Source organism: Condylura cristata, unplaced genomic scaffold (genome assembly GCF_000260355.1).
Source record: "Condylura cristata isolate star-nosed mole 26May11 unplaced genomic scaffold, ConCri1.0 scaffold00004, whole genome shotgun sequence".
Lineage (NCBI taxonomy): Eukaryota > Metazoa > Chordata > Mammalia > Eulipotyphla > Talpidae > Condylura > Condylura cristata.
In genome coordinates, this window is record NW_004567105.1 from 67,036,607 (window position 1) to 67,048,445 (window position 11,839).

Genomic DNA, 11,839 nt, shown 5'->3' on the forward strand with positions numbered 1-11,839 from the left:
AAAGTTAAAGAGTATTCAAAATTTAAGAACTCTTATAGGGCCTCCCTAGTGGCCAGGGGTTAAAGTCTTATCACTATCAAGCTATCACCAGCCACTGCAGCATGAGTTCGATTCCCCACCAGGGAGCTGACCCACAGGGCGTGGCAGACCTCTCCTGTCTCGCCCGCTGCTCCCTTCAGCACTCCCTTCAGTCAGTCCACCTGTTCTGTTCCCCACTGTCTCTGGTGAATCCTCTCACTTCCTATATCTCTGGCCTACACCCCAGTTCTTCAACATAGTATTAAAAAAAAAACAAAACTAAGAACTATTTGTGCATGGTGATAAATGTTAAGACTCACCCTGATTATTGTGTAACATATACAAATAGCAAATCAGTTTTGCACACTAATGTTGTATGTTGGTTGTAAGTCAATAAAAAGAAAACAGAGCTCTTATTGGGGATAAATGAATCCTAAAACTGATTTACGCTGATGGATGTACCACAAAGTTACCAAAAGTCATTGACCTATACATTTGAAGTAGGTAAATTGTGTATGTAAGGTAAAACTGTTTATTTTTATTATTTTTTAAAGATTTATTTATTTATCCACACAAGAACTGGGGTGTAGGTCTGAGGTGCCAGGGGGTGACAGGAGTCACCAGAGGCAGAGTGAGGAGCAGAACAGGCACCTCTACTGAAATACACTGCTGAGGGGAACAGCAGGGGAGACAGGAGAGGTCTGCTGAGCCATGTGGGTCAGCTCCCTGGCCAGGGATCAAACTGCAGTGGCTGTGGATAGCTTCATAGGGCTGATACTTAACCCCTTGCACCACCAGGGAGGCCCAGGTAAAACTGTTTAAACACTACTCTTAGGTTTTAGGAACTATACAGGTTTAAGAGTCAGCTACCCCAACTAGTTTGTTATTTTAGAACCGTTATAGCACAAGGTTTTCCAAATAGCTTTCATTGATAAAATGCTTCCCTTTATTTGTCTGAACTTTAACTGCAGAAAAATGCCACAACAATTTAAGAGTTGAAAAAGGAGTCAAGATCAAGAACTTTTATTTGGACATATAAAGGCCAGGAAGTCAATGTCCCCCATTTACCAGACCATCTGAGAAGTAGATTAGAAACCAATTAAATAATGCCATCTATTCTTCCTCACCCTGATATGACCTACGGTGCAAACTTGAGCCTGGTGGCAGCAACTCCTCTCTGGGAACTCATCTCCCCAGCTGAAGCTTTCAGTCACATAGGGCCATTCCCAGCTCAAGAAGGGAGCCAAGGAGGCTTCGTGTAAGTGGGTGGGGTGACTTTTCAGGTAGCCGAGCAGGATATGCAAACCCTTCTCCTAACTCCCCACCAAGCTGTCCGGTTCCATGACTCCTCTTTGGGGAGATTCCAAAGGCTTGAGTCTACTTGAACTGGGTAACAGAAGGTGAGGTAACTGCCTGTCTCTCCCCGACAGACTCATCTTACTCCAGCGTAGAGAGGTGAAGCAGCTCTTGGCAGAGACCAGGCAGGGTAGCAGATCTCATCATCCCCTAGTCCCCTGTCGGTCAGGACTTCAGGCCCATCTTGGCCATCATCTCCTCATAGACTGTCCAGGCCATGGCAGCCATCAGTGTTCTGCGGAGGGCCCGGGGAACGCCACCCTGGAAGAAGCCCCGCAGCCCATAGTCCTGTGGGGAAAATGAAAGTCAAAAGCCTCGAAGCAAATTAGCAAAACTGAACACCTGGCACCAGAGTGAGGGTCTCTCTGTTACTCCATTGGTAAGTCTTAGTTTTCAGACCTTTATTAAATATCCCAGCGCTATAAATAATGGGTCCACGGAGATGATCAATCAACTTGAAGTGCTTAGTGGCAAGCCTCATCTTTTTAGGTATGTCTTATGCAGGGGAATTTATTTCCTAGCTGAAAATCTTTACACAGCGTTGCCATGGACAGTTGGCATGTACACTGCACAGAAACACTGAGCCAAAGTGGCTGCTGAAATCCAGGCCAAGCTCTGCTGGCCACACCTGGGGCCCCAGAAAAGGACTCTTTTAGGCAATATACATAGGGGGCATAATTCACTGGATGTTCTTGGTGACCGTACAGTAAGAACTAAAGACATAATACCTCTTACTCTCCCCTCATAATCTGGACTGATTCATTCACTTCTGGTGTTATTCTAGCCATTTTCACAAATACTCAAGAATGTATTTTCACACTTCCTCATTTTTAGGTACAGAAGCAAAAAAAAAAAAAAAAAAAAGGCAACCTGGGCAACAGGAGGAGGAATTCTATCATGTTCACATATATTTGCTTCTATCTGGTGTGAGACAAATAGTGTGATGTAGGTGCTTAAAGGTCCCCTTTGCTGCATGGAACATTGAGCACAGGAAACTCTAAAGATATAGGTGACATATTTGCCATGACTAAGGATATCAGTACATGTTTCAGAGCGCAAGCCAGTGGTTTTTAAACAGTACTTTACAGCCATTAATTCATACTAGTGTTAGCACATGCTCCTGGAAACAAAACATGTCTGGTTTTTTTGGTTTTGTTTTTTTACCACATTTCCTCTTAGGCCCTTGATTAGATTATTAGGGCCTCCCAGGTCACCTACCAGATGCACTAGGTGTGGGGCACAGTCTGGCGATCTGCTGTCCTAAAGTAGGTGAACCCTACCACCCCATAGTCCCACAAGAAAAAAAATCATAGGTTTTTAACATTGGCAAGTCACTGCACTTACTGGGGAACTTAAGGGCTTCTTCTTCCTGAAATTTTGGCATAATCAGCCCAGGTTGTGACCTGGGAGTGGGACTTTTAAGCTATCCCAGGTGATTCTGATATGTAAGGGGTACATAACATTGCTCTAGAGAGAGAGGCTGAGCCAGAACCAATATTCAACCTATAGCCTTACTTTGAAAATAAGTGTCACTGCCTGTCCAATCCACCGAAATTTTACTGGGGAAAGCTGCATGTGAGTTTTGATAACATCAGCAGGTTGAGTTACCAATGAGGCCAGAACACCAGCAAATATCCCACAGCTGAAATTTACAATGGGAATAAGGGTTGCATCCAATTGATCTGAAATAGAACAAAGGCATCTTTCAGTTATAAATAAAGGTAAAAGGGCATCGTGTCTGCATCTTTTTAATGGTTTGGAGAAAGGTTTATATAGTAAAGAATAGTATAATAAAGGTTTATGGAATGATTTGCACTATCCTTTTGGTTTGTTTCATTTTTGTTAAGGGAAATGACTTCTAAACACCAAGTGGAAAGAAAAAAAATTCTGCAGATAGACTGAGAAGTTAAAAATGCACATCCAAGCTCCCTTGCTGACTTAACTTTCTACTGAAGCCTATAATGTCACATGTCCTGGTGCCTGGGAAGGAGTAGCAAATCTCCCCAGCACTCCCCCTGGAGCTGATCACCACTGCCACCGTGGTGCATTCTGGGAGAAACAGCCTTGGCTGCCATTCCGGCTTAAATTACTCCTAGATAACTTACCGAACACAGGTTCATTCTAAAGATAAGTTTCTATACTTCCTGGCTCCAGTGGGGTAGATGTTTACTACCCACTGATTCTGTCTAAGCCCTGTTCAAATAAGCCTCTGGCAAGGTGAGCCTACAGCAACACCTAAGGTTTGGCACCTTTTCTGCCACCCAAATGACAGGCCCAAAACTAAGCTGGCTGGGCACACAACAAGGTAGGGAAACCTCATCTTTTTGTTCAAGCTCTTCTTCCACTGGCATTTCCCAAGCTTGTTTGATCAGAATCACATCAAATGCTTCCTGAAAAATAGACTCTCAGGTCTTACCCTAAAGCTTCTAATATAGGAGACCACAGATGGGACCCAGCCATCTTAAGGTCAGGTAAATTTACAAACTATGCAGAACCTATGAAAAACATGCTCTAATCCAGGAATCACAGGGCTGTCAGTACATGGCTTTAATAGGTAGTAAGTGGGAAAGGGAGGGGCCACGTCCGTCATGTCCACTGTTGCATGCCAGCACTGGCCTCCCGCCCGAAACACGCTGACACAGCTCAGTTCTGCTCTGAACAACAAATCGTCTCAGGGAGATCTCTTCCCTACCACATCGCCCTTTATCCATACCATGGAGCACAACGTTTTTGGTCTGGTTGTAAAACATCAGGTAGATTCCAGAAAAGGGAGCATCGCGAAGGAGTGTTGCTGTCAGGCCACTGAAAAGGCCCCGGTGTCCCTCACTGCGATAAATGCTCCTCAGCGCCGTGTAGATGCTTGCGTAGCCGTACCTCCCGCTCTGCAAGGAAAGGACAGACCCGTGACTGGCACAGACGCCAGGCCTGCTACCCAGAGCGGCCCTGTGGGCCCATCAGCCGCGTGTGCCACTGTAAACCGGAGTGACACCTGTTTACCCACCCTGAGGACTCACCTCGTAACGTGTTTTGATCACAGTGATGGGTGACATGCAGACCCCTGCGACTGAGCGAGAGCCCATCCCCAGCATGATGGACTCCAGGGCAGTGGGAGGATGGCCTCGAAGGAAGTACTGCTTCGACGAGTAGAGAGTGCCAAAGTAGATTCCCACACCGGGGACACACCTCACAATGGACTGCAGGAGAAGACAGAGGGAGGAGAGGCATCAGGCTGAACGCTAAGCTACTGTCTTGGCGGGGTTTACCCGCAAGAGGACCCAGATTTGCATGCAATTATTGATTGGACATGTGGAAGAAACAAGATAGGAAAGTGGGGGAGACTGACGGAAGGCAGCCATGCAGGGAGTTTCCAACCAGCTACTGCTATGGGCAACTTGTGCCTTTGGGAAATCTAGGGATCCGCAGAACCTGAGTTGAGCAAGGGAGGTTTGATCTTTGATTGGTGGCGGGCCACTGTGGGGCTGGGCCAAGAATCAATCCCTGGTACATCTGGCAGAGTGGGCCAGAAAAAGCTGTCAGAAGAAATGCAGATGTGGGGGGTCTCAGCCTCTGGTGCTGCAGGGTTAGGGTCCAAGGGCAGGCAGACAGGCAGGGGCCACCACCTGTCTCTAGGGAGGCCCACCCGCCAAGGCCAACACCCAGAAACCCTTAAAAGGGAGGCTATGTGAAGCAGATGAGAAATCACTTAAAAGAGAGGGTGTGCAAGAGACAATCCAAAGGCAGCTTACAGGGGACATCCCTTTCCAAAGGCCCAAGAGACTCTCCGTGCGAACCACCTTCAGGAGCAGGGCCAACATCCCAATGCGTCTGGATCTGAGGGCAGACAAGGAGCCGGGAGAAGTCACTTAGGCTGTGGCCTCGTAAAAGAACTCACAAAGACCTCTTTGCGTGGATTCTTTTCTAGAACATGTAATCTCTACAATGTGTCTCGAATGAATGAGCTCCTGTGTGCTCCTGAGTTGGCACAGACACTGCAGGCCACGGGATAGCCCCACTGGACATATAGTTCGCATACTTCCCCGTGCTACGTCCAAAACAGGGGCACAAAGGAGCCACTCAGTGCTCGCATTATTCCCAGACACCCACCACGCCTCGTGCCAGGCAGCTCGGGCACGACACTAGATTAGCACAGCAAGAGGCAAATATCCATGAGGCAGATCTCCCAGGTGGGCTGACAAAGGATCGTAGGGCAAGTTGAACATAAAAAAAATATGCGCAGTCAAGAATATACACAAATCACACAAAAGCTGGGCATGGTCTGTGTTTCTCTTTGACCAGCTGGAAGAATGAAAGCCAGAGCGCTCCTGTGTCTGGGAATTCCTTAAAACCAGCTTCCCCGCAGGACGGGGGCTCACCCATGGGCCGAGGGCTGTAGCATCTGCAGGCGAGTCTTGAGGAGGTCCAGAGGCTGGAAAAGGAGGGCAGAGCAGGTCCCGCTGATAGCGCCACACAGGAAAGCTTTGATGGCGGGGTGCAACTGTGGGACAGCGAACGCGAACTCTTGTGAGCAGGGCGGCATCAGCACGCCCCAGCCTTCCACAGCCCAACCTGCTGGCTCCTCTGGAAGGATCTCACCTGGGGCACCTCATACTACTTCCACACTTCAAAGACGGGAAAGGTGCGGCCAGGAATGACCAGGGCCGGATGCTGGGAAGCACGCAGCAAGGCTAGGCTCTGGTCCAAGTCTAGATAGGAAATCATTTGCTCTTCCCAAGCAGCACACCTATTTTTTCATCTGTGAAGAATGCCACAGACCACACCTCCCCCTGACGATAGCAGTTACTAGCAAACTACTGAACAGAGAGTTTTAACTCCACTGGTTGTGGGACCTGCAGGTATTTACAAGGAGTCACTGTAAGCTCAGACAGTGCAAACGATACACGGCACTTCCTGAAAAACCGATGATTTCCTGAATTCGACGCTTTCCCTTCTCTTACACTCTCACTGGCCCTAAGCAGTCCGCAGACAAAAGCACCTAAAACCAGCAGCCACAGTTGGCTTTGCCGAATCCCCTTTAAGCCAAGCTCAGTGTCACACACCAGCTAATCTAAAGGCACCACCCACCCAGACAGGCAGGGCCCCCTCAGACCAAATGCAGTCCCTCAAGCACCCTCCCGAGGCTTCAGAACACCACAGAGTTCAACTGGAAATCACAAATGGTTGCAAAAGATTATTTCTAAAATTCCCACCAGCAAAGAAAAGCTCTCTTCTCTAGTGCAGATTCTTGAAAACACTATCAGAAAAGATCTCTCCTACTCATCACATGGCATTTGTAGCATTATTTGAAATAAGCAGCATATTTTTGTTGTAATACACTACTACATGATGTTGCCCGTTCAAACACCTCAAATGACCACCTCTGAGAACTAAACTTTTTGCAACCTATGGTGACAAAGAGAGCTAATTCGAAACTCCATCAGTCAAGTGAGTCTCAAATCAAGTAAATATGTAAATAGAATTACTTAATAGACTCTCAGGGAAGGACTAAGTAAGTTCAGGTGATAAATACTGGAGCTTATGATCATGTTCAAGCAGCATGTAAAGTACAAAAGAACAGTAATAAGTGACTAAAACAACTACGACCGGACAGAACGTGTCAGCTGGACAGCTGTGCTGGTGCCCCTTTCCCCTCTCCCGTAAGGAGGGTGCCCTGCCCCAACCCGTGTTCCCAAGAGTTCTGTGATCCCCAATCTCTTCCTAGACGCAGGACACCAGCCAGCCCAGCCTCCCTGAACGCGCAGACTCTCCCTTCCCTTTGCCTGAAACAATTTGAAGTCCGCCACTTCCAGCCTGATGCCACTACATCTCTACTCCTTCATCACTAGTTACCCCACAGGCCCCCATAATTTGCCACCAAACTACAGCTCCTCCAGTGGTGCCCCCAAGGGCCTGCTGCCACCCAAGACCCTATCCTGTTGCTGGCCTGCTCTTACTTGGCCTGTTTCCTGCATGTGAACGGGCTGAGTCACTCTTCTCTCTCCTTCCCAGCTGCCTCCCGAGTCTTCTTCAGCCGGCAGGGCAGGCGTTTCGGTTCCTCTTATCTCATCCTGGCTGCAGCCTCTCAGCACAGCCTGACTCCCACACCCCACTTCACACACACCCTCATCTACAGCCCCATCCAGCCTCAGACTCTCCTCCCTCCTCCAGTGGCCCACAGGCACCTTCAAGTCAACACTCCAAATCAGAAAATCACAATAATTCTGCCTCTTCTCCAGCCCACAGTGAAATATCCTGGCAGGGAATTCGGGACACACGCAAGACTCTCAACCTGCTGCTTCGTGACCAAGTCCTCTTCCCAGGGCCTGCCCCCACCATCCAGTGGCCTGCCTCCTTGGCTCCAGCTTCCAACGTGCTTCTAGAGTAGCCAAGGTGAGTCATCCAAACACACACCAACTCAAAATCTCACAACACTCTCAAGAACTTTTGCAGATGAAACTGGACCTCACGGGTTTCCAAATGTGTCCTAAACCGCATGCCCTGAAGCCACTGGCTGGGAATGCAAGTCCATGCCCTCTTCACCACATCCCCAGACTGAAGTGAAAGTCAAGGGCACTTCTCAGGCCTTCAGTAGAGCTCCACCCCTAACCAAAACTAGCTCCTTAAAATGCCGCTTTCCGGGTTCTCCCTGGTGGTGCAACGGATTAAAGCTCTGCACTATGAAGTTCTCTGAAGCCACTGCATCACGTGTTTTGATTCCCAGCTAGGGAGCTAACCCACATGGTGTGGCAGACCTCTCCTGACCAGCCCGCTGCTCCCCTCAGCAGTGTGTTTCAGTACATCTGCTGTTCTGTTCCTCACTCTGTCTCTGGTGATGCCTCTCACACACCTCTGGCCTGTACCCCAGTTCTGTAAACAAAAATAAATAAATCTTTTTTTTAAATAAATAAATCTTTAAAAAAAATGCTATTTTCCTCTGACCTCAGGGATTAATGCTGTCCTGGTTTCCCTCCCACACATTGGGCTTCCCCACCTTTAATTCTATCCAAACTTAGAACTTCTCGCTACAGTTTTAGACCCCTAGTCCATTTACTCAGATGTCCATAGGTGCTCAGACATTTCCAAACAGGTACTGAGCTTTCTCCCTGCCCCATCTGCTTCTCCAGGATGCCCTACTCTAGTGAATACCCTGCTCCCTACCCAGCAAGCTGCCCAGCAGAAACCTGGGCACCATGTTCCACAGGGCCTCTCAGCATGCACTCAGCAGCTCTCAGAATCACCTCCTGTCCAGCCCAGCTCAAAGCCTGGGAAAACTAGAATCAAGTCTCAGTGATAGACAAAGATGATTAGATCATCAAAGTGAGGATTCCCAATAGGGAAGCAGTTCAATAGATTTTACCTGCGGGAACTGTTCCAACCACCACCAGTTTGAGCTTGTTTATACAGGCTGGAACTGTGAGTGAAAATGTAATTGTAATGACTTTTAAAAAGATTTATTTATTTATGCATACAGAACTGGTGTATAGGCCAGAGGTACAGGGGCTGTGAGAGGATTCACCAGAGACAGAGTGGGGAGCAGAACAGGCGGATGTCCTGAAATTCACTGCTGAGGGGAGCAGCGGGCTGGTCAGGAGAGGTCTGCCACGCCATGTCGGTCACCTCTCTGGCTGGGGATCGTGCTGTAGTGGCTGCAATAGCTTCATAGTGCTGTTCTTTAACCCAGTGTGCCACCAGGGAGGGCCCTGTAATTGTAAAGATTGACATCAAAATGTAATTAATTAGGTGGGGGTGGTGGTGGTGGTGGTGGTGGCGTTCTGGTCCTATTTTGACTCTGAAGGCACACAAATACTGGGCTTTAATCTCTTTTCTGAAGACTGAACTGCGGTGATGCAAAAGCTGAATACCCATTATTTAAATCTTTATCCAACTCCTTGGTTATACCTGAGCGTTGAAAGTCTGTTTTTACCGTGAGGTGGTAGGATTTTGTACAGCTCCTTCAGACTTCTATGCAGTAGACGTGATTTACACTCCAGTCTGCTAGACCAGGCAGAGGGTGTCTCAGAACATCTCACAGTATGTTCACACACCATCGCTGGCCTTGGGGATGGCCACCCCTTTTCTTCACCCACTTGTGACCTCTTTTCTTTGCATCCTCTAGTCCCCTCTATACCCAGCAGCCACAATCACCTTTCGAAACAACAAATCTGACTACCTGAACTTCCAGATACCAAACCCTTCCATCACAGCTCTGGTGTTTTATATAATTTAAAGTTACCAATTGAATATAACCACTGATACATGAATTAGAAACCACAAAGTTTGTCTAAATGCCATTAATATGATTGAAATAAAGTTAAAAGGCAAAACAGCATCCTTAATCTTTCCATGTTCCTCTCTTAGGATAAGATCCAAACTGCTTACAAGTTCTTTTCACAAATCATGTGGTCCCTTCTTACCTTTGGACCTGTACTCTTAGCACTCTCCCTCTTACACAACCTGCAGCTATAATGAACTCCCTGCCTTCCCTTCACTATACAAGATTTTGCCTTAGCACCCCCCACCTCTAATTTGTCCTGAGGGGAGAGAGGGATGTGCTTAGACCTTCCCTTGCAGGGGAAGAAAATGTTCCCTAGCCCTAGTTAGCAAACACTCCTGTAGTAAAAGGTAGATTAGCAGGAGGAAAATAAAAGTTTACTAACATGTACACAACCGTGTACAAGGGAGAGACCCCAGGAAAGAGAGCAACTTGCTGAAATGGCATATGCCACCTCCTTCAATGACACCTTCAGCTAAAGACACAGGATGCTGGTGAGAGGGAAAAGCACGTTAAGGGAGGTTGCCCAGAAAGGCACAATAAACAAGGTAAGGTAGTTTGGTCATTGACAACATCTTGCCCTCCTTTAGAGGGAGACAGCCTCACAAATCGAGATTTTCATTTACACATATAAATATATAAATATCTCTTACAAAGTGCGACTTTTTTTTAATGATTTTTTTTTTAATGCATACAGAACTGGGGTACGGGCCAGAGGTGCAGGGGCAATGAAAGGATTTGTAACTGGGTGGTCCCTAGGTAAAGGGGAAGTTTCAGGTTCCCTGCCCCACACAGAAGGAGGGTGGAGCTGAGGAGAGAAGAAAAGAAGGCAGCAGGATAGAGAGCCAGGAGACCTGAGGAAGCCACATGGAGCAGTGAGCATGTGATGAAGAAACCGTGCTTATTTCTCGACCCTGGATCAGTTAAGGCAGATGTGGGTGAGATACCTGTAGGGAGGTGACTATGGCACTGTTTATATTGATTTTGATTTTGCTCTTTTCCTCCCAGGTTTGTCTGGCTATTTCTGACCCTTTTCCATGGGTCCCGACCAGAAGGTGCTTTAGTCTAGTGGCAGACTTTTACCCACGAGAGGATGGGTAACTTCAGGTGTTTGGTTTAGACATTATATTCTTTGTCTTTTGTATTGTATACTCATTGTATTAAAGTCCCTTTTCATTAAAGTTTTATATGTTTTATCTTAATGCGTCAGATAGCAGAACCCACTTAGAGCAGGCAGGTTTGGAGCTTCAGGGGTGTCCCTCTCTCCCTGCCCTGTAACAGATTCATCAGCGACATAGAGTGAAGAGCAGAACAGGCAGATGGATGAAGTACACAGCTGAGAGGAACAGTGGGCGGGTCAGGTGAGGTACGCAGCGCCATGTGGTCACCTCCCATGGCCACCTCCTAGCTGGGGATTGAACTCATGCAGAAGTGGCTTAAGCTTCTTAGTGCTGTGCTTTAACCCGCTGCGCCACCAGGAAGGACCCAAAAGTGTGACTTTTATTTAGTTTTCTGAGCTTTTCCTTTCTTTGTAATTTCTTTTTTCTTTTTGTCTGCCATTTCTTAAGAATAACCAGTCCATCCTTATGCCAAAAAAGAGGTGGCAAATTCTGCTTCCATACACCCACCTGCAGGTTCAGGGCTCCTCTCTAGTGCTTCCACAGCACAGGAACCCATCTCCCATGACTGAGGGTAGGGGAGGCCTCCAGACCTGGCTGTCCTGTGCTTCCTCCCAAGCCTGGCCATAGGAGGGGCTCAACTGTGAAGGATGAAAGGATCACCTAGCAGGTGTTAAACTATAATTCAGTAATGAGCCTGAGTTTTAGCTGCAAGTGAGAACAAAGCTGTTATTTGGGGGCTTGAGACTGCAGTCTGGAAAACACCACTGAGAGAAGGTCCTGTAAGTACTCCACTTTTATATATGGAGAAAAAGCACCAAGCTTTTATAGGTGGAGCTGCCTCCTACCAGTAAACTAATACATTTCTTTGAAAAGAGAACAAAAAATGCAAAGCTCTGATGCCTGAATATCAGTGTGGGACAGACTGTCCTCAGTGAACTTATGAGCTGAGTGCTTGTAAATCTCTGTCAGTATCTCGAAGGCTTGCATTGTCCCTCCAAAGTCCCTGGATGTATAATGGCTGTAAATCCACATTACTAAGTGCTCAGGTGTGGTAGAAGTTCTCAAGTTCTAGTCT

At 47.4% G+C, this 11,839-nt stretch overlaps 1 protein-coding gene across 1 annotated transcript in view; it reads right to left on the reverse strand.

Moving 5' to 3' along the window:
- Positions 1–1,025: 1,025 nt before the first annotated feature.
- SLC25A38 (solute carrier family 25, member 38) overlaps positions 1,026–11,839 on the reverse strand; it is a 13,322-nt gene continuing 2,508 nt past the window's right edge. The window contains exons 2-7 of the mRNA XM_004676291.2: positions 5,748–5,869; positions 5,121–5,205; positions 4,389–4,568; positions 4,088–4,256; positions 2,890–3,056; positions 1,026–1,662 (exon numbers count right to left, since the gene is read on the reverse strand). Coding sequence (XP_004676348.1) covers positions 1,540–1,662; positions 2,890–3,056; positions 4,088–4,256; positions 4,389–4,568; positions 5,121–5,205; positions 5,748–5,869 — 846 coding nt within the window. The 3' untranslated portion in view covers positions 1,026–1,539. The remainder of the gene's footprint in view (positions 1,663–2,889; positions 3,057–4,087; positions 4,257–4,388; positions 4,569–5,120; positions 5,206–5,747; positions 5,870–11,839) is intronic.